Below are 22,115 nucleotides of genomic sequence, written 5' to 3'. Positions count from 1 at the left end.
ATAATCTTGTGGAAGTCACCATCACCGGCATGCAGACAAAATGTTTAAGCTCATTCTGTCACCATCACACAAGAAATTAAATAAATAAAAATTATATTTTTCATGAAAATAAAAAGAAAAAGAAAATTACTTTCCAAAGCAAGCACACTGTACTATAATTGGAAGATTAGTTCCCGTTTCCTGTTCTACGTTTTCTTCGTCCCCCTAGGGCTTGCCCATTAATTTTCCCCTTCTCCATTCCTTCAGGGGACATCTTTGTTATGTAATTCTCAATCTTGAACTCAGATTTCAAACGCTGGGAAAGGCGTCAATCCAATCACCGGCGTTTCTCCGATTTCTCCTTGACATTTCCATGGCCGCCATGTTCTAGGTGGTGAAATTTGGTTTTTGATTTCTTTACTTTCTATGCTCTGAAGGGTTTATGAGCAATTCGTGAATTATTGTTTCTGGGGGTGTGGATTCCACATTCTTAATTTGTATTGGGTTAAGGGGAATCTAGGGTTTTCGAATTGGGGGCTTCTGTCAGGAGGTAGCTGGTTTCAGCTAGTTCGCTGTTAATTTATTTTTTGAAATTTTACTTTGGTGCTAGTCAGATGCGTAATAAATTCGAATCAAGAACTGGGTGATCGGCGCTCGGTGGCGAGCGACTCGTCGATTTGAGGGTTTGGGTTTTTGTATGGAAACTCGGAGCAGAAAGCGGGCGGAGGCCTCCTCAGCAGCCCCTTCTTCTTCGTCTTCTGGTCCTACTACTCGTTCTAGCAAGCGCGCTCGTCTCTCTGGTACTTCCTCATTGAATCTTGCAGCATCGACTCTTTCGATCTCAAAGCGTTCTCGCTCTACTCGAACCCAAGAACCATCTGCCACCAGTACTCCAATGGACTCCACCAATGAATCATCGGGGTCACGCCGTCGAGGGAAGAACTCCGATAAAGAAAATTCGGATAAGGGGAAGGAGAAAGAACATGAGGTTAGAATTGGGGATAGAGAAAAAAATGCGGAGCAAAGCTTTGGGCTTAATATTGAAGGCAGTGGCGGTGGAGAGGATGACGATAACGACAGTGAAGGAGGGATGGGAGTCTTGCAGCATAATTTATCCACCGCAAGTAGCGCCCTTCAAGGACTTTTGAGGAAACTCGGTGCTGGACTGGATGATTTACTTCCTTCTTCTGCAATTGCATCGGCTTCTTTCTCGCAGCAGAGAGGACGGCTTAAGAAGATCTTGTCTGGGTTGAGAGCGGATGGAGAAGAAGGGAGGCAAGTTGAGGCATTGACACAACTTTGTGAGATGCTCTCAATCGGCACCGAGGAATCTCTAAGTACTTTCTCTGTAGATTCCTTTGTCCCTGTCCTTGTTGGGTTACTTAACCACGAAAGCAATCCCGATATAATGCTTCTAGCGGCCAGGGCACTAACCCATCTGTGTGATGTCCTGCCTTCATCATGTGCTGCTGTCGTTCATTATGGTGCTGTTTCCTGCTTCTGTGCGAGATTGCTAACTATAGAATACATGGACTTAGCTGAACAGGTTCGTTCTTCACATTCGTCTTAGTCCTTGTTAAACATGGGAGTACAAATTGAAATTGGTAGCAATCCCCGTCGAACTTGTCTTGTACAGTTTGGTGATCATGAGGGAATGTAATTGGATGTTGACTTGTAGATTATACAGTTTTGTCTTGTCTTGTCTTGTCTCGTCTCCCTGTCCCCCTCTTTTTAATCACTTATATGTATTCTTTGCTTGTATGATGGTTTCATGCACCTTGTATGTTATGCATCAAAATTCCGTAAGTTCATGTTTTCTCTAGTCTGAGATGATGGTACTAATAGTAGTAAGTTTCTATCAACAGTCACTGCAAGCTTTGAAGAAGATATCCCAGGAACACCCTACTGCCTGCCTGCGTGCTGGTGCTCTTATGGCTGTGCTTTCATATTTAGATTTCTTCTCCACAGGAGTTCAGGTAACTAATGGCAGTAGACTCTACTGCTTTGCGGATTTTGGATACTGTCAAAGATTGGACTTGATTTTCATCAGAGTTATTGTAATTACTTGTTAACTATTATAATTTTGTTGAAATTGTATCATAGCGAGTCGCATTGTCAACTGCTGCTAACATGTGCAAGAAGCTTCCTTCAGATGCGGCCGACTTTGTGATGGAATCTGTTCCCTTGCTAACCAACCTTCTTCAGTATCATGATGCAAAGGTAAGTTGCTTCAGTTTCTGCTAACACACGAGATTGGAGGTTTCTTTGGTAGATAGAATCGTTGCTTTTTATGGTGTATATTTAGTTATAGTGGAATGAGAGAGGTTTTCCCTGGAGGGTTTCTTCGAAGTCTGGCTCATCTTTGCATCTGTTTGTGTGAGATCCCACATCGGTTGGGGAGGAGAATGGAACACCTTTTATAAGGGTGTGGAAACCTCTCCCTAGCAGGCGCGTTTTAAAAACCTTGAGGGGAACCCCAAAGAGGACAATATTTGCTAGCGGTGGGCTTGGGCCGTTACAAATGGTATCATTTTTGCATCTCTTTGTGTTAGATCCCACATTGGTTGGGGAGGAGAATGAAACACCTTTGATAAGGGTGTGAAAACCTCTCCCTAGCAGCCGCGTTTTAAAAATCTTGAGGGGAACCCCAAAGAGGACAATATTTGCTAGCAGTGGGCTTGGGCCGTTACAAATGGTATCAGAGCCAGACGCCGGCAATGTGCCAGCGAGGAGGCTATTCTCCGAAGGGGGGTAGACACGAGGCGGTGTGCCAGTAAAGATGTTGGGCCCCGAAGGGGGTGGATTGGGTGGGGTCCCACATTGATTGGAGAAGGAACGAGTACCAGGGAGGATGTTGGGCCTTGAAGGGGGGTGGATTGTGTGATCCCACATCGGTTGGGGAGGAGAACGGAACACCCTTTATTAGGGTGTGGAAACCTCTCCCTAGCAGATGTGTTTTAAAAACCTTGAGGGGAAGCCCGATAAGGAAAACCCAAAGAGGACAATATCTGCTAGCGGTGGGCTTGAGCTGTTACATTTTGTGAGTTTCTGCCATCAAACCTATTTGTAATGTTCCTTGTACTGTTTATTTTTCTTCTATTTATGACAATTGACTTTCACTCCTTGAAGATTTTGGAGGTTATTTTTGGTTGCTAGGCCTATTTTTTGTACGACATGGTTGTTTGTTCTTGTTTTTTTGGGAAAAACAGTCAGCAAATGTGAGATAGTCTTCTTGTTTCTTCATCGATCTGAATCTATCTGAATTTCTTGTTGGTAGGTGTTGGAGCATGCTTCTGTTTGTTTGACTCGTATTGCCGAGGCCTTTGCATCATCTCCTGATAAATTAGATGAACTATGTAATCATGGACTTGTTACGCAAGCTGCCTCACTTATTTCCACTAGTAGTACCGGAGGTGGACAGTCAAGTCTCAGCTCAGCTACTTATACTGTAAGTTCTATATCCGTTTCATCTTCTGACGGTTATTTGATTGAGGGTACTGATTGTATTTTCACAATTATGCAGGGATTAATCCGACTTCTTTCCACTTGTGCAAGTGGGTCTGCCTTAGGTGCAAAAACTTTGCTGCTTCTTGGGATCAGTGGGATTCTTAAAGATATATTGTCTGGTTCTGGTGTGTCTACCAATTCGCCTGCATTAAATAGACCACAAGAGCAGGTAGGTTCTGCTAATTTTCTAGGTCATCATACTCGATAGTTGGTAATCATTTTCCTTGGGACAACAACTCTTGTCGTTCCTTTGGGTTTTCCGTCTCATTTGTACGCTAACCGTAAAAGTTCAATACTCATTTGAGATGTGACTAGCACATCCCTTTACCTCATATTCTTCTATCTTTTTATCTTTTAAGTTTTTTCTCAGTTCCAAGCCTCAGTTACTATTTTTTTTTCCCCTTGAAAATAGTTTGGTTTCTTGGGGAAGTCAATTTAAGTGAATACGAGTAGCCCATCCGTCTTCCTAGAAAGAGATTATATTCCCATCCTGGATAAGGAATTTTCTTCAACCACTTTTTTTTTGGATGAAATACCAAACCTTGTAAGAGGAGTCGAAGGCATGCATGTTAACATGGAGACTCAGTTATATTTTAAAAAAAGAAATTGTAATTACCACATCAATATTATTTGTGCCAACTGGAGTGCTTTCTTGTCCTCTATTGTATCTCTTCTTTTTATTTGATAAAAGGTGTTCATTTTCAAAAAGAAAAGAAGGAAAATGAGATATAATGGAAATGCATTTAGGAGTACCAAATCAATTCATGAAACTGAGTCTTATGGTCTTGGTAGTGGGAAGAACATTTTTGAAATATCAATAGAATTGAAAGGTGGAATGTAAAACTAAATTAAAATATGTATCTTCAAAGCATTATATGAATATATAAATTGTTAGATTCTTATTTTGTATTTTTTGTTCACATGATTGTGTTTTTAAAGTTGGTACTGTTGAGGTGGCCATTATCATTTTTTTTTTTTTCTTTTGAAGATACTTGATCTACAGCAATGGTTGTTGTTGTTAATGCTTTTAGGGATATGATTACTCCTTATTTTTTAATAACTGAATCAGAAGCATGCTGGAAATATTTTGAATCTAATGATAAATCATTGTTAGCAAGTATTGGAAAACTAATTTGGTTCAAGCAATAAAACTAGTTGTATGGTAAGGGTTGCCAGATAAGAGTCCAGGATCTTGATAAATGTGGTTGAATGTAAATCTCTTTCTATTTCCTTGAAATAGTTTGGTGACTAAAAAAATCTAAATTGCCATAATCTTCTGTTTTTCGTCTACAGTTATCTGTTGTACTCTAATACCTTATATTGGAGGTCATTATGTTTCTTATTTAGGAAATTTTCGAGAGTTTAACGTCTTTTCCTGTCCTCTAACAGTTTGATTACTATTCAATGTTCAGATTTTTGAGATAGTCAACTTGGCAAATGAGCTTCTACCCCCTCTGCCTCAAGGAACCATTACTTTTCCGCCCAACTTTAATTCGTTTGTGAAAGGACCTGTCGTCAAGAACCCTTCTACTAGTGGTTCTGTGAAAGATGAAGATCCAACTGATGGTGCCCCTGAGGTTTCAGCTCGTGAGAAACTCTTAAAGGATCAGCCCGAGCTCCTACATCAGTTTGGAATGGATCTCCTTCCTATTTTAATACAGGTCTGTATAGAGTATTGTACTTTTTTTAGAGGCTTAGAGATCTTTTCTGGTTCAGTTAGTACTGAAATTGTGCTCTTTGGTCAAGTAGATCTATGGGTCCAGTGTGAATGGTCCAGTACGTCATAAATGCCTCTCAGGAATTGGAAAATTGATGTATTTCAGCACTCCAGAGATGATACAATCGCTATTGAATGTGACTAATATAGCAAGGTAAACTAAAGTCTGCATAAGATTTCTATGCTTGCTTTTGTTGTGGCACTGAACTTTTCATTTCTTGATTTAGTTTTCTAGCTGGTGTTTTGGCGTGGAAAGATCCACACATATTGATTCCTGCTCTCCAAATTGCTGAGATTCTTATGGAAAAGCTTCCTGAAACATTTTCCAAGATGTTTCTCCGAGAGGGTGTTGTTTATGCTGTTGACCAGCTTATCTTAGCCGATAACCAAAATTCTGCTTCCCAAGCTGCTTCTGTTGAGAAGAATAATAACTCTGCATCTGGAACTTCATCACGCACTCGACGTTATAGAAGACGCAGTGGAAATATGAATCCAGATGGAAGTTCACTGGATGAAAACAAGAATCCTGTTTCTGGTAGTGGTGTTCCACAGGGTTCAGTGGAGGCTCCATCAGTTAATTCTAATCTCCGAACTGCTGTGAGTGCCTATGCCAATGCTTTTAAAACCAAGTACTTCCCTTTAGATCCGGGAGATGTTGAAGTTGGAGTTACGGATGATCTCTTACGTCTGAAAAATCTGTGTGTCAAGTTGAGTACTGGTATTGATGATCAGGAGACTAAATCAAAAGGGAAGTCAAAAGCTTCAGGGTCTCGCCAAGATGATATTATTACTAATAAGGAAGAGTGTTTAACTGGTGTAATATCTGAAATGCTAATTGAATTGGGAAAAGATGATGGTGTTTCCACTTTTGAATTTATTGGTAGTGGCGTTGTTGGAGTTCTGCTTAACTACTTTTCTTGTGGATACTTCTCTAAAGGAAGAATTTCGGAAGCTGAGTTGCCCAAGCTTCGGCGACAAGTACTTAAAAGATTTAAATCATTTATTTCTGTTGCCCTTCCTACAAGCTTTAATGTGGGGACAGTAGCTCCTATGACAGTCTTAGTTCAAAAGCTACAGAGTGCTTTGTCCTCTTTGGAGCGTTTTCCCGTTGTCTTGAGCCATTCTTCTAGATCATCCAATGGTAGTGCACGTCTTTCCTCTGGGCTAAGTGTATTATCTCAGCCATTTAAGTTACGACTTTGTCGAGCCCAAGGAGAAAAATCACTTCGTGATTATTCATCAAATATTGTTCTGATTGATCCATTGGCAAGTTTAGCAGCTGTCGAAGAGTTTCTGTGGCCTAGAGTTCAGAGAAGTGAATCTGGTCAAAAACCTTCAGCATCATCTGCTGCAAACTCAGATTCAGGAACAACCCCTACAGGAACTGTTGCTTCAACTCCTAGTTCAACCACTCGCCGTTACCCTACTAGGCATAGATGGTCGATGACTATTGGAGAAAGAGCAGGGAAGGAATCTTCACAGGAGAAAAGCACTTCAAAGGGGAAGGGGAAAGCTATTCTAAAGCCTGCTTGGGAGGAGAAGAGAGGCCTACAAACTAGAAATTCTACCCGTAGAAGATCAGCTGTGAACAAGGATGCCCAAATGAAGCCTGCAAATGGAGAGACCACTTCTGAGGTATTTTTTTTTTCTCAACCGGGGGATAATATAAATCAATAATCCAAAGATGACACAATACTATAGTAAGTCTAGGAGTAGATGACAAATTTAAATGGGGTTCTGAAACAGTCTTCTTTCTGTTGATTCGTTTTTCTATTAAAAAGTATACTATTTTGGAATTACGGCCAAGATTTAGTTTACGATTACATTCTATTGCTGCAAACACCTTCATACGTTATGATTTGCATAAGAAGTGATATGCTTTAGATCATGGGTACGTAGATCCATCGCCACTACTCTAGCTTTAGCGTGTAGGAGTATCCCCTTTTCGTTTCCTCCTCCACACTTAAAGTGAAAAAAAAAAGGACCGTTTACAAAGATTTAGTACATGTCAATTTGATAATCTGATTTTGATGGTATGTTTCTTATACTTCGTAGGATGAAGAATTGGACCTGTCCTCCATCCAGATTGATGATTCTTTAGTGATTGAGGATGATGATATTTCTGATGATGAAGATGATGACCAAGATGATGTATACAATTTTATTCTTTTTCTTTTTTACCACAACTTGATGCGTTTATATAAGTCTTCTTCTCATTGACATTGCAAAGAAATCACTTTATATGTTCCACTTTTTTTAAAAGTTTCTTTCATATAATCTTATTGCTTTTCACAGAGAGGTGAGCTCTGCATGTTAATCTACTCGACTGATTTTTCTTCATGCTTCTTGGTTCTTTCAATTCAGGTGCTGCAGGAAGACTCTCTTCCTGTTTGTATGCCTGAAAAGGTGCATGATGTCAAATTGGGTGACGCAGTTGAAGATGGTGATGCTGGTCCAGCTACAAGTGATAGCCAGATTCATTCAGCTTTTGGCTCTGGCAGTAGAGCGGCTGCAGTCAGGGGTTCAAGGGGAGGTATGTCATTTGCTGCTGCTGCTATGGCTGGGCTTGGATCAGCTAATGGCAGGGCTTTCCATGGAAGTCGGGATCAACAGGGATGTCCTCTCTTTGGTGGCTCCAATGATGACCCTAAATTAGTCTTTTCTTCTGGTGAGAAGCAGCTTGATAGACATTTGACAATATACCAAGCTGTTCAACGGCAGCTTGTATTGAACGAGGATGATGATGAGAGGTTTGCTGGTACTGGCAGTGACTTTGTATCTAATGATGGGAGCGGTTTATGGGGTGATATATATACCATCACATATCAGAGGTCAGATAATCAATGCGAGAGGGCTTTAGCTGGGGAATCAAGCTCCTCTAAATCTAAATCTACCAAATGTGTATCAACTTCCAGTTCAAATTCAGAGTCTCAGTTCCATCAAATGTCACTTCTAGACAGTATTTTACAAGGAAAACTTCCATGTGATTTGGACAAATCTAATCCTACATATGATATATTATCTTTACTGCGTGTACTTGAGGGATTGAATCAGCTTGCTCCACGCTTAAGAGCACAAATAGTCTCTGATTATTTTGCAGAGGGAAAGATCTCTACACTTAATGAGTTGAGTGGAATTGGTGGAAAGGTTCCTCATGAGGAATTCATCAATAGTAAGCTTACTCCTAAATTGGCTCGACAAATTCAGGATGCTCTTGCATTATGCAGTGGGAGCCTCCCTTCGTGGTGTTACCAATTGACTAAAGCATGTCCATTCTTGTTTCCTTTTGAGACCCGGCGACAGTATTTCTATTCAACTGCATTTGGGCTGTCACGTGCATTATATCGGCTACATCAGCAACAAGGAGCTGATGGTCAAGGAACAGCAAATGAGCGAGAGGTAAGGGTTGGAAGATTGCAGCGCCAAAAAGTTCGTGTCTCACGTAATCGAATATTGGATTCTGCTGCAAAAGTTATGGAGATGTATTCTAGCCAAAAGGCCGTCCTTGAAGTAGAATATTTTGGCGAAGTGGGAACTGGATTAGGTCCTACCCTTGAATTCTACACACTTTTAAGTCATGAGTTGCAGAGGGCTGGACTTGGGATGTGGAGGTCTAATTCTTTACAAGAGTCGATCGAAAGTAGTGAAGATGAACAGCTTGGAAAGGCTAAAGATGCCAATACTGATATCATCCAATCTCCTCTTGGGTTATTCCCACGACCTTGGCCACCAAATGCCAATTCTTCCGAGGGCAGCCAATTTTCGAAGGTTATTGAATATTTCCGACTTGTTGGTCGTGCCATGGCCAAAGGTCTGCAAGATGGAAGACTATTGGATCTACCACTATCAACAGCATTTTATAAGCTTGTTCTTGGTCAAGTAAGTCAGTTGCATGATATGCCTTTCTTTTTTCTTTCTTAAATGATTAAAAAATTTCTGGAATTTCTGTTTTTTTTTAATCAATTAATTTTAAGCGAATTTTAACTTTCAGGATCTTGATTTACATGATGTCCTCTCATTTGACGCTGAGCTAGGGAAGAATTTACAAGAATTGCAGGCTCTTGTTCATCGGAAACATCTTTTAGAATCGACCAACGGTGATAATGAAAATACAATTTCCAACTTGTCTTTCCGCGGGGTTGCAGTAGAAGATCTCTCCTTGGATTTTACACTACCTGGTTATCCGGACTATGTTTTGAAGCCAGGAGACGAAACTGTATATTATAAAAACTTAAGTTATCCATCTCCCATTGTCATGGTTAAATAAACTTTTTAACATTAGATACATTTTCAGGTTAATATTCACAACTTGGAGGAGTACATATCCCTTGTACTAGATGCCACTGTTAAGACTGGCATAATGCGACAAATGGAAGCATTTACCGCAGGATTCAATCAGGTAACTCTACCAATGATATTTTTTTTCTTTAATGTGGTATTGTAAATTTCCATTAAGATGGGCTATTAAACGACCTTTGAGACACTTAGCGAGGTAGAAATATCTCTCTAGTCTTCAAACTACGATGTTGTGAAGCCTCGTATTGGTCTCAACAAACCTACTGAATTGGGGGATTCCACAGTAAATAGATGATGAATTGCATGCTTTGTGCATTTGTGGACTATAGTATGACATTATAACTTTCTTGGCTTCAATTTTTATTGCTCTTCCTACCTTACACTGATTAATCAATTGTGTCTCCCCTTATGATTTATTGATCTATGTTCATGTACTAATTCTAATTTTTAGCTTTCTGAATATAGGCTTCGAGCGCTCTTTTGTTGCCTATGGTACTGTATTCACTGGGAAATATATTGTCATTGTTTATCATTTGTAATTTGTGACATTGGTTTCGATATGCTTTATTATTGGTCTCGATATATTTTATTATTGGTTCTTTATTATGTTTTTGACAAAGCAACTTGGGTGCGGGACTCAAAACCAATGATGGACTGTTATTCTTTTTTGCCAATTAAGCTACCCCATGGGACTATTACTCAATGTTTTTCATTAATCATTGATCAACGGGGATTGGGAGTTCTGAACTTGCATATTAATATATAAACTACAACTTCTGCATATTTTTTCTTTTCCCCCATCTTTAAATGTGCATGTGTTGTCTTCGTCCTTTCCCTATTTTTGATTCTTGATGTTTGAAATACAGGTTTTTGACATATCGGCATTACGCATATTTATTCCCCACGAGTTGGACCATTTGCTATGTGGTCGTAGAGAATTGTGGAAGGTAAACTGCGGAATTTTCATGTTAGACCAACCTACTACTAAAAAACTGGTTTTGGAGTTCTTATTTTATTTTGTTTTAAATTGCCTTGTCAAAACAATAGTAATATAGTAATATTACGTCATGTTTTTTAGGCTGACACTCTTGCCGATCATATTAAATTCGATCATGGATACACCGCCAAGAGTCCTGCAATAGTCAATGTGAGTTCTTTTCTCCATAACTTCAGAATTGCATGATTTATTGATGCGTGGTGCTCATATATTCTGTTACGGTATACATGATCCTCATATGTTCTCTTATGGCGTTCTTAGTTTCTCGAGATTATGGGCGAATTCACACCAGAGCAGCAGCGAGCTTTCTGCCAGTTTGTAACAGGTGCACCTAGGCTTCCACCAGGAGGCCTTGCAGTGTTGAACCCAAAATTGACTATTGTGAGAAAGGTTTGTATGAAGGAATAGTTTATACACAGAAATGTCTTCTAAGTTTCTAAACACTGTTGGCTTGGTTGTGGCTTGTGTGTGTTTTAGAAGCTCGTAATGATGAATTTGCTTTATTTGTTCAACGTTGAATCAACGAGTCTTAGCTTTTATTCACTTTTATCTTTGCAGCACTCGTCAACAACAACTAATGCAGCCACCAGCGGGGTAGGGGCTTCCGAATCGGCAGATGATGATTTGCCTAGTGTCATGACATGCGCCAATTACCTTAAGCTTCCTCCGTACTCAACCAAGGTACTACTTATTCAAACTTTGATTGACAATGAGAACGTTTTAAAGTATAGTTTACTCCGACGTGGTATGTGAATGAATGATCAGTGTTGTTGTACGCGAACAGGAAATAATGTACAAGAAACTAATCTATGCGATCAACGAGGGGCAGGGATCTTTCGATTTGTCATGAGTTCTTGGGACTAACCACAACTTGTGTATACTATTAACATGCAATACTCGGGCCAACGTATCGTGTTTATCTGCAATAGTTTTGGCAGCCGGCGTGAGAGCAGATCTTCTTTTCCTTTCCTTTTGGAGTTGTACATTCATATTTTGACCATTGTGTTGTTTATTTTGCTGTCTTTCATAGGGGGAGGAGCAATGGTATGATGAGAGTGGTGGGGAAAACAAGGTAGAGGGAGTTTTTGAACTACTTTTTGTGTCAGTTCCAAGTTTTAGGATATTATGTAAATAAGTAGGAACTGTTGGATTCCCTCTTCACCTGGGTGGTGGTGGTGGTGGTGGTGGTGGTGGTGGTTGGTTATATTGGCTGTAAACATGCATCTCATAAAATATGATTTGAAGGGGAAATAATCAAAATTCAATATTCATTGCATTCTTTTTGCTTCTCACTTCAAAGCAGTAGCCTACAACATACTCCCATTTGTTGTATCACATGGCCTGAGCCGCCTTATCTTTACAGGCATGCTTCTTGTTTTATGCACCTCTGTTTTTTCCTTCCTTTCTAGTCTTTCTAAGGCTCGCCCAAGGAGGAGGGTTGGTAGTTCAAAAATCAAACTCATAATTAATCTAGCTCCGTCCTCATTCTGATATCGTAATAGCTCAAGTTCCACCCTCTTTAGGGCCTCTCACTGCCACACACCCAGTGACGGCCTGGCTCTGGTATTAGTTGTAATATCTTAAGTTCCACTATCCTTAGGGCCTCTCAGCTACACCATTCAGTGATTAGCTCTAATATATGTGTAATATCTTCACTGCCACACCATTCAATGATTAACTCTAATATATGTGTAATATCTCAACTTCATTGCTTACCTTTTTATCTTTTAAAACAAAAAAAGAATTTTTTTTTATTAAGGAACCTAAGTTTTCACACAAAAAGGAAATAAAATCTTTATTTGAGGGTACCAATATTAATTTTGTGGAAATTCTGTTTCTGATAATTGAACAAGATTTTTAAGAATGTTATAAATATTTTTGTAATCAGTTTTTATAGTTCAAATATTTTTCTTAATTGGAAGAATATTAATTCATTTAGAAAAAAAAAAAAAAAAAAATCAATGAAATGAAGCTAAAATGTTGGTTGGTTTAAGCCTTTCTTCTTCTTCTTATATTTAAAGAGACGAGACGTTGCGGACCTATATTCGCCGTTCCCTCCAAAACTTTAATTTCCCGTCCATGGCATTCCGAACGATTCTGCATTCCAATTTCCAAACAGACGAGCAAGAGCCGCAAGCTATGGCCAACGACGATGGCGATCTCGATCTTCTCCTTTACTCTTCAAGATAAAGTTGTTGAAACTCCTCCTCGAACATCTGCTTCCTTCCTCAGGTACGATGGTAACTTTATCGACTATGCCGATTAGTCGCACTTCAGTTTTCATATTGTCATCACCAACTTAAAGAAGTGGAAAAACTAACCGATCAAAGGTCTTTAATGATGTTACAGACGAGAAGTTCTCTGGTCTGCGAGAGGTATACAGTGTGGTGATTTGCATTCTAAAATTTCATGTACTCTGATTTTTCATGCTATTTCGTTACTGTGTTCCTGATTTCTTACTGGAAAAATTTTAGAGGAGCGACCTCAAATCATATTTGGAATTATAGTCCAGATCAGTTTCTGTATAATATACAAGTTTCAGGAAACTTATAACACGATTGTTAGGAAAAATATGCAATTACTTATGGTAGAAGTATACCAGAAAGATTTTTCCTTTTTAGCATCATGGATAACCTTACCGAGGATAGAACTAGTGGAGATAACATCTAGAAATCTGTCTAGCATGGACTGATAGAGTAATTTTCTAGACGTTTTTTTCCTTCTTTAACTGGCAAAACCTGTAGAGCTTCGCCATCGTTTTTCTAGCATTCGCTTTGTTAGTTTGTCTACCATATAATTTCACTTCACATCCTTTATACTTGTAGGCGTTAATTGCTTTGCATCTAGGAGAATGATACACATGCTCTATTTTAGATAAGCTATTGTATTTTTCCTCATGTGAGATAAAGGAATGCACTATGATTTCTGTTAGGAAGATTGATGCGATATAATTCTGGTTAATCTTAACTTGAACACCATCAACCTTGAAGAGATCAACTGGTTAATATAACAATGTGAACATGTTATACATTTTTCAAAGCAAATTAGTTGACTGATTTTTTCAAAGCGTTAAACTTTATCACTAAATACTTTGCATTTTTGCAACATTATCAAGATGTATTTTGCTTTTTCATCACTCTTCAATGGTGGCATGTGCCTTTTATAAAACTAAACTCATAAAACTCTGTAGAGTGAAAGATGAAATATCCATCGATACCTCAGGTATCTTTTATAAATATATACACATCAACTAACTCTAATAAAAATATAAATACCAGTAACAAGATTTATGACTTAGTTTGGAAGGACAAACAACTTAATTATTGATTTAAATAGTTTTTATGGCTACATTATAAACAATACCCTATAATGTAATAAATAGGTTTGTCATGAGAAATTTGAACTTACCTTATATTATAGTAGCTCCTCTTGCGTACGAATTCAGTTGCAAAAAGAGTTACATGTGTGGACATGAGCCGTAGGCCAAAGAAATTTCATGACAATGTTGGGGTTCGTTTGACTGAGCTTTTCTACTATTAATTGTATAATTTAACTAAGGTGTCAACAACTATATACATTCAACAAGCCTATCGGGTATGCTCTTTTCCGTTTCTTGATAAATGGGACAATCAATTCATTGTTGGATAAATCCTTTGGCTGGAATACTCATCATTATATTTTAAGAAAACTTATTAGCCAAATCTTATAATCAAGGAGCTATTCTGGTACGCCTAAAGATATTAATTTAATAATACAAACCTTATAGTGCATATGTTGAATGTGGTTTACTTCCTAGATTTTCTTTTGACATGACCATCGTTATTTTTATGATAAATTTATTAAACCCAATATCATAGATACTAGTAATATAAACTGCTTTCTGCTGGATAAATAAGACTATGGACTCATTGCTAAATACCTGGTCCAACTTGCCTAAGTCGATGTGGACTGCCTATTTCTTCAGTTTCATTATTCATCGCTGGTGTTAAAATATGATTCGCAAGGTGGTGTATTATTAGGGACTGGCAGATTCTTTTGGTGTAGTTTTTTTTGGGGGATGCTCTCTACCCTGTCCCTTAGGTTGTTCCTGTTTCTTTTGTCCTAAGGTTGTCCCTGTTTCTTTTGTCCTAAGGTTGTCCCTGTTTCTTTAGTGGAATATACTCCCTTGATGTTTCTTATAAAAAAATTCTCACTCCATAAAGTGAATATTCTTCTAATAGTTCATTTTGAAAGTTCTCCTTTTTTCACTATGTATGGAGCCAATCATCTTATGTAGGCATTCTTGTTTACAAATCCAAACACGCAAGCATAGTTTTGTTAGTTTAGTTTTTTTTTATTGTATTTTTCTTCCCTGAATTAATATATATTATTTTTCTCCAAAGTAGCTGGTTTTCATATATTTTGTTTTTTAAATTCATACTTTGGAAGTATTCTGATGAGTATTGTATTACTACAGGCGAATTGAAACTTAGTCATTATTGTGAATAGGGGGAAAGAATCATGTGCTTCAAGTTTATTTTATTTTAGAAACTTAGTCATTATTGTGAATTTTAATTGGTGGTCAATTCGAATTTCCTTTTTATTATTTGTAATGTAGTATTCTAAAAAAGAAGTGTACTGCATTTTCATCTTTCTTTTGATCCAATTGAAACAAGCCATTTATGAATGAAACGAAAATGAGTGTGGTCATTCATCTGTTGACTATCTTCTCGTGGGTTCACTTGGTATTAAGTCACAAGCCATTTTACTCCATTTTAGTGTGAGTTTTTCATATTCAAAATATTTTTCTTCTGCAAATGGACAAACTAAGACGGATTCTTGTCTGCATAAGGAGTATCAGTTATTTTTGTTGTGTTCTTGCTTTCGGCTGACTTACTCTGTCCCTGTGAACAGCAATACTGATAAAGTGACCACCAATGCACGCTCACAGGGGAAAAGATTCCTTGCTGAGATCTTAGGTTAGAGATCACAATCTCTACGTGCATGCGCTGGAAAATTCATGAAACTTATCTCGACACTTTTTCCAATTACAGGGAAATTGAGTAATAAAAGAGTAAATAATAAATCAGCCAAACCAAGTCGGGAGTATCAGTTCAGGGAAGACGACAATTTTGTAAGATTCTATCCAGCACTTTGTTGTTTTCTGTTGCCATCTTTCTACGCCATTACAGATCTGTAAGTTATATTTCAGGATCAGCTACCATGAAACTGGATCCAGAAGGTGAAAATCAACAACCAGATCCCCGAAGAAAAAACTGACCAGGAAAAATGACCAAGCTGGGTTATGTTAGTTCAGATGATGATATCGACATTATACCCACCCGATAATTCAACGTTTGAGCTTTGATTCTTACAAGTGCAAATTCCCATCAATTATAGATGCTTATGCCCACAACCCTATGATACAAGATGAAAGAATTGGTTTAAAAGAAGAATACAAGCAAGGCTCTAGAAGTATGGAGACTAATTAATACTCATGGTTCACTGTGGTTTCAGAAATCAAAGCAAGAGAAGCGAGAACAGACGTGGAATTGATTCCTGGACTACTGGAGAAACAATAGAAGTTCTACTTATTTTGAAATGTGGAAGAAACTCTATAGCTTCTTTTTGTTTCCATTAATTAATAAGCTTATGGTTTTACAGAGCTTCGTGCAGACGGCTGAGCACAAAGCCAATTGTCAAGTGACACGAGAGGGCAGTGAGATATGGGGGATAAATGGTCATCCATGCACATGGGGTTAGGTGATGTGCTACCCATCTCTTTTTAATATTCGTTCCTCCCATGTTTTACAATGTTAAATAGCAGTGGCCCGGTTAGGAAATCCAACACGACAGTTCTTGAAACTGTTTTGTAGATTTTCTCAAAAGGATCTGAAATCTCCCTTGAAAATATATCATAACTCTTTTGGGTGGAATTACTATCTGATTCACTCATGTCAAAATGATTTTGTAACCGTTCAAGTTGCTAATAGATATTGTTTTTTTTGTGATTTCTCTTTCAAGCTTCTCCTCAAAATTTTTAAAACGCTTATGTTAGAAAGAGATTTCCACCTCTTATAAAGAATGTTTCGTTCTCCTTCCCAATCGACGTGAGATCTAACAGATTTAAAACGAACTCTCAAACCGTTTGTATAGTGTCAGTGGATTGAATTGATTTTCTTAGAAAAGTTTAGAGTTTAATTGATATATTTACTGGTATGAGATTTTAAGCATAGTTTAGTGTAAAGGTAGAGAGGAATCTTGAAATTTGGTGATTAGGTTTCTAGCTCTGGTAGTGTCAGTTGTTGGCACATTATTTGGTTCGGACAATGTTAGGTTATGATTGTTAGCCAAGAAACCGTTGGTGTCAACAAATTGACTTGAGAAATGTGTGAGAGAGAGGAGAGCAGGAATGATAAAGAGTAAAGCTACAACCACCGTTAACCACTAAAGAGACAACCACCACCATTTTGTTTAAGGATTTGGTGGGTACTATGACACCTCTTAGAATGCGATGGGTGATACGAGTCTAGTTCACCAAACTTAAACTGCTGTTTCATTCATGGGTTAGGCTTTGGATTATAATTTTGAACTTTATAATATTCATATTCTATGTGGCTTTGTTTATGTAAGATTATGGATGGGTTACCCTTAGCAATTTTTTCTTTTTTTTTTTTCGGGGCTTTCTAGAACCTCTTTATTTCTTGATTATACAGGTCCAAACTTTTTAATCGTACATCGAATGGGTGATTGGGCAAGGATAAAAGTAAAGTGACATAATAGAGTTAAAAAGATCTAACATGTTGCTTCAAAAAGAGGGAGTGTTATTCAACCATCCACTTTCCTTCATTATTTAAAACATGGGAGTAAAGAATTTGATGGCATTAAATGGTATATTAACTTATTTCATGGGTCTTGTATGGTTCTTAATGCTGCTACTTAATGACAGAGAATGGTGTGCAATATATATATATATTACCTTTCTCATCTCACTCATTTAACCATTCATTGTCTTTTTTTTCTTTAATAAAATGGTTTTCTTCCATGGATTAATTGAACATCAAGAACAATATCTAGTAATATAATAAATAAGTTGTTTTATCGTTAAAACTCATCTTATGATAATTGATGAATCTAGCTAATTGAGTCAATTCCATAAATGGTTGAGATTTGAAATTTCAAAACGAGGAATAGTAGGTTGAAGACCATTTGGTGACCCATGGTTGGCTTTGATTGGTTGACCCATGGGTTGACTAAGGCTCAATTGCATCGGGAGTTTTCATGACCCATATAGTCAATCTATACAAGTAGGAGATAATCAAAGATAACAAGTCTAAATTGAACTTGGGTTAGTCTTATTTATTATGCTCGAGAAGAGGTAAGTTTTGAGATTTAAGTAGATTAACTCGTAAAAAAGTTCACTTCGAATACAAAATCCACTCTACTTTAAAAACTCATTAAAAACTTTCCTATCTTTGTTTGGTAAACAATGGATTGCACATTGTCTTCTTTACATAGCTTTTCTATTGATCATCCTATTGTTGGTTTAAATTAAATGAAAGTAGACCATACTTTACATGTATTGCGTAGATGCTTTTTTTTTTTTTTTTTTTTTTTTTTTTTTTTTTTTTTTTTTTTTTTTTTTTGTTTCAATTCTAAAATAATTTCACAAATTGAAAGCAAAAGCTCCACATTTTCATACAAAAACAAAATGTTTGGTTGCGGCCCGTGTTTTCCTTCAAAAAGAAGAAAATAACAACCAAAGAGAGAGTACCTTTCTTTAAAGATGAGATTGAGAATTGTGAATAAAAAAAGTTACCCAAAAGTGGGTGTGAGGCAGAGAGAGAGAGCGGTGAAGAAGAGACGAGTGAGAGCGACAAGTTTGACATCAACATCGATTGATCGGTAAAAATTTCCCAATTTCCCAATTCCCTTCCAAACCCAANACGGTAGAGATGAAAGGGTGCTTTCAATTTCAATTTTGAGGCCGTGATTTTTAGTCTGCCATAGCTGGCCAAGAGCTGGCCTCCCCCTCTTTATAGACCCAGTTGCCTTGTCTTTGTGACTCTCCTTCTCTCTTCCACGGCCTCATACAATTTCCCCTTTCTGTGTGGCCCCTTCTAATTCTCCCTGGATTTGTGGGTCAACTCCATTGTTATCTCTTTTTCTCTGGGTGTTGCTGATTCTCAGCTCCCAAGGAGGAAATGAGTGTTTCCAGGTTTATTAAGTGTGTTACTGTTGGCGATGGTGCTGTTGGGAAGACTTGTATGCTTATCTCCTACACCAGCAACACTTTCCCCACCGTGAGCTACTTCATCTTTAATTTAACCCTTCTGTTCTTGTTCTTGTCCTTGTCGTTGTTCTTGTCGTTGTTCTTGTTCTTGTTCTTGTTCTTGTTCTTGTTCTTGTTCTTGTTCTTGTTCTTGTTCTTGTTCTTGTTTGGTTTCTGAGAAGTTTGTGACTTATGGACTCCATTTCTGCACTTTTTGTGCTGAGAATGCGTGTTTCTTTTCTGGGTTTTTGTGCTTTTTGCTTTTTGTTTCAGTGAACCCTTTTCTAGTCTTCTCCATGTTAGGATTCTTGGTTTTTTTTAAGTGAATTTTCATTTGATGAACAAATCTAATGTAATTCTGTTGTTGTTTTTCGTGTCTTAAGCAAAGAAACTTCCCATCTACATGTTTGGTGGAACATGAATCTCTTGGAGTTTTAAGGGTTTTTCAAGCAATTTCAGGCTCTTTTCAGTTCATTAGTTCTTGCAGGAAGATTCCCACATGAGGAGACTTCTAAATTCATCAAAAAATGGAATGGAATGTGGTTTTGTTTTCGTATGTTTATCAATTTCATGCTCTTTATGACCAATTGTTTGCCTCTTTGAGTGAGACCATCCAAACATTTTGGTGTTCTTAGTGTACTTTTCAGCTGTAAGCATAGCCTCCATGAAACTCTATTCTAGCATGGTATCAGATCTCCATCCGCGCGTGCGTGCGTGATTTGGGGAAAACTTTCGCTATCTAGAAATCTTAACGATTTATCTGTTTTCCATTTCATAATTTGTTCAATATGGTGTCTTGATTGGTAGACTGTAACAAAGATTGATTCTTAAGTTCTGTGAAATCGTTATCTATCTACAATGACGGTGTATAATCTGAAACAGGATTACGTGCCGACCGTTTTCGACAATTTTAGTGCAAATGTAGTTGTGGATGGCAGTACAGTCAACCTGGGCTTGTGGGATACTGCTGGTGTGTTCAAAACTAGTCTTTACATAACATGTTTTCTTGCTCAAAGTCTAATGTGTATGAGTCATGAACCAGGCCAGGAAGATTACAATAGGTTGAGACCGTTGAGCTACCGTGGAGCCGATGTATTTCTCTTAGCGTTCTCGCTCATAAGCAAGGCTAGCTATGAAAATGTGGCCAAGAAAGTAAGGCTCTACGATGCGTTATCTTCGTCTCATTCTTTTCGTTTAAACGTCTTTTAGCTAATACTCTTCTTTCCAATGACAGTGGATTCCTGAACTGAGGCACTATGCTCCTGGCGTACCAGTTATTCTTGTTGGGACTAAGCTTGGTTATATTCTTCACTATCTTTCTAGTTTTCTCCTTTAGTGTTCGATCTGAAACAATTTTCTCGTTCATTTGCTGATGATTGTTTCTGAATACAAGTAACTTACCATGATGAACTACATGAAACAAAGATCTCGTGTTATAGTCGATACCGTTTCTTTTACTCGAGCAACTCGTATTGTAACAAAAATGTGATGATTGTTCTGTATTTGGCTTCTTGGGTATTGATAAACTAGCTTGTCCCATAAAAGACAGTATAATGGGTAGAAGTCAGTTAAATAATCCAAGAAACTGTGAGATCCCACGTTGGAGAGGTGAACGAAACATCCCTTATAAGGGTGTGGAAACCTCTCCCTAGCAGACGCATTTTGAAACTGAGGCTGACGGCGATACGTAATAGGCCAAAGCGGACATTATCTGCTAGCGGTGGGTTTGGATTGTTACGAATGGTATTAGAGCTAGACATTGAGCGGTGTGCCAGCAAGGACGTTGGGCCTCCATAGGGGGTAGATTATGAGATCCTACATCGGTTGGAGAGGAGAACGAAACATTCCTTATAAGGGAGTGGAAACCTCTCCCTAGCGGACGATTTTAGAACCGTGAGGCTAACGACGATACGTAACGAGTAAAAGTGCATAATATCGGTTAGCGGTGGGCTTGGGCTGTTAAAACTAGTATTAGAGCCAGGTACCTAGCGGTATGGCAGCAAGGACGCCGGGTCCCCAAAGGGGGGGAGGGGTGGATTGTGAGGTTCCACAGCGGTTGGAGAGGAGAACGAAACATTCTTTATAAGGGTGTGAAAACCTCTTCCTAGTAGACGCATTTTAAAAATTGTGAGGTTGACGGCGATACGTAACGGGCCGAAACGAACAATAATATCTGGTAGCGGTAGGCTTAGGCTGTTACGTTACCTCTCCTTGAAAATGAGTGCTTTTGATAAATATTATATTATCGTGTGCTCTCGATGCGGGATTATCGTTAATCATGGGTATCAACTTGCTTCCTGTAGACCTTCGAGAAGATAAACAGTACCTGATCGAACACCCCGGGGTAGTCCCCATTACCACGTCCCAGGTATCCTTCTACGTTGCCCTGTATTTACGAGTTCGATATTATCGTAGTTTTGTTCATCATCGGTTCGATTTGAACTCTTCTTGCAGGGGGAGGAACTCAGAAAACTAATCGGTGCCCCAGTTTACATCGAATGCAGTTCGAAAACACAGCAAGTAAGAAAAAACCACCTTTTTCTTGCTATACTTCCTCCAGTTCCTCACTTTTTAACAAGTCTTTGATCCAAATGCAGAATGTGAAAGCCGTGTTCGATGCAGCGATCAAAGTGGTTCTCCAGCCTCCAAAGCGGAAGAAGCGAAAGAAGCGAAAGGCACAGAAGTCGTGTTCTATATTATGATGCAAAATTAGTCGTTCGTATCACAACTGGTTAGAACTCGAAGACGTATTAGTAAGCTACTACTCATCATTTAGCCCCCTAACTATTACTATATATGAGTTATATTTTCACATCGTCCTTGACGCAATCCCGCGATTGAGCGAGCAGCAAATCTCATCGTCTGTGCTATGATTTGTAAAAAGTGTTATGAATTCATCTGTTTGTAATATGCGTGCTGATAGTATATGTTCGAGTTTAGATATCGTCTATGAAACTGATTCTCGAGTTAGTATCGTGTAGCTCGACACTGTATGTCGTCCTGCTTCGATATATTGTAATGTTCTTGGACGCTTTTCTGTCAACCAGCTGAGCTGGTTAGAAAGCTTTCCATTGATTGACATTTAGCAACTTTGGTTTTTCTGGCTTTGGATTAATGTTGACTGAACAATATATTATAGGCTTGTAATATGAACTGATTTTCGAGCACTTCGTATTTATATCATATGATATAATCCCGTTTACGAATTGGTCCCTATAGTTTCGATAAAGTTAAAATTTAGTCCCAGGTCTAACATGTTAGAATGAGTCCCTTAATTTGAACTTTCTAGGGACTATAATGTAATTTAACCTAGAACCCGTCTATTGCTTCCATATATTTCTTTTTTCTTTTTTCTTTTTGAAAACACT

General features: G+C 38.2%; 2 protein-coding genes across 2 annotated transcripts; both read left to right on the top strand.

Annotated features, from left to right (window-relative positions):
• Nucleotides 1-157: 157 nt before the first annotated feature.
• On the top strand, nt 158-11,772 carry LOC111469738 (E3 ubiquitin-protein ligase UPL3-like). The gene is made up of 17 exons (XM_023115136.1): nt 158-1,525; nt 1,845-1,955; nt 2,083-2,199; nt 3,257-3,427; nt 3,503-3,655; nt 4,899-5,147; nt 5,236-5,357; nt 5,431-6,838; nt 7,259-7,354; nt 7,568-9,082; nt 9,195-9,419; nt 9,498-9,602; nt 10,366-10,446; nt 10,578-10,646; nt 10,758-10,886; nt 11,055-11,177; nt 11,281-11,772. The coding sequence occupies exons 1-17, from the start codon at nt 677-679 to the stop codon at nt 11,344-11,346; spliced, it is 5,589 nt and encodes a 1,862-aa protein (XP_022970904.1). The 5' UTR covers nt 158-676; the 3' UTR covers nt 11,347-11,772.
• A 6,447-nt stretch (nt 11,773-18,219) lies between these two features.
• On the top strand, nt 18,220-21,914 carry LOC111469876 (rac-like GTP-binding protein RAC1). Its single transcript, XM_023115340.1, has 7 exons — nt 18,220-18,778; nt 19,630-19,717; nt 19,790-19,899; nt 19,982-20,045; nt 21,051-21,115; nt 21,202-21,267; nt 21,345-21,914. Exons 1-7 carry the CDS (start codon nt 18,680-18,682, stop codon nt 21,447-21,449), a joined length of 597 nt encoding a protein of 198 aa, XP_022971108.1. The 5' UTR covers nt 18,220-18,679; the 3' UTR covers nt 21,450-21,914.
• Nucleotides 21,915-22,115: the final 201 nt, after the last annotated feature.

The sequence above is a fragment of the Cucurbita maxima genome, unplaced genomic scaffold (genome assembly GCF_002738345.1).
Source record: "Cucurbita maxima cultivar Rimu unplaced genomic scaffold, Cmax_1.0 Cma_Scf00041, whole genome shotgun sequence".
NCBI classification, from domain to species: Eukaryota; Viridiplantae; Streptophyta; class Magnoliopsida; order Cucurbitales; family Cucurbitaceae; genus Cucurbita; species Cucurbita maxima.
Note: the sequence above shows the minus strand (reverse complement) of the source record. Positions and strands in the feature narration are given on the sequence as shown.

Coding starts and splice junctions, on each gene's coding strand:
- LOC111469738 (XM_023115136.1), top strand. CDS start 677: ATGGAAACTCGGAGCAGAAAGCGGGCGGAGGCCTCCTCAGCAGCCCCT. Junction 1,956..2,082: donor TCTTCTCCACAGGAGTTCAG/GTAACTAATGGC, acceptor ATTGTATCATAG/CGAGTCGCATTGTCAACTGC. Junction 3,428..3,502: donor TCAGCTCAGCTACTTATACT/GTAAGTTCTATA, acceptor ACAATTATGCAG/GGATTAATCCGACTTCTTTC.
- LOC111469876 (XM_023115340.1), top strand. CDS start 18,680: ATGAGTGTTTCCAGGTTTATTAAGTGTGTTACTGTTGGCGATGGTGCT. Junction 19,900..19,981: donor ATGAAAATGTGGCCAAGAAA/GTAAGGCTCTAC, acceptor TTCCAATGACAG/TGGATTCCTGAACTGAGGCA. Junction 21,116..21,201: donor TCCCCATTACCACGTCCCAG/GTATCCTTCTAC, acceptor CTCTTCTTGCAG/GGGGAGGAACTCAGAAAACT.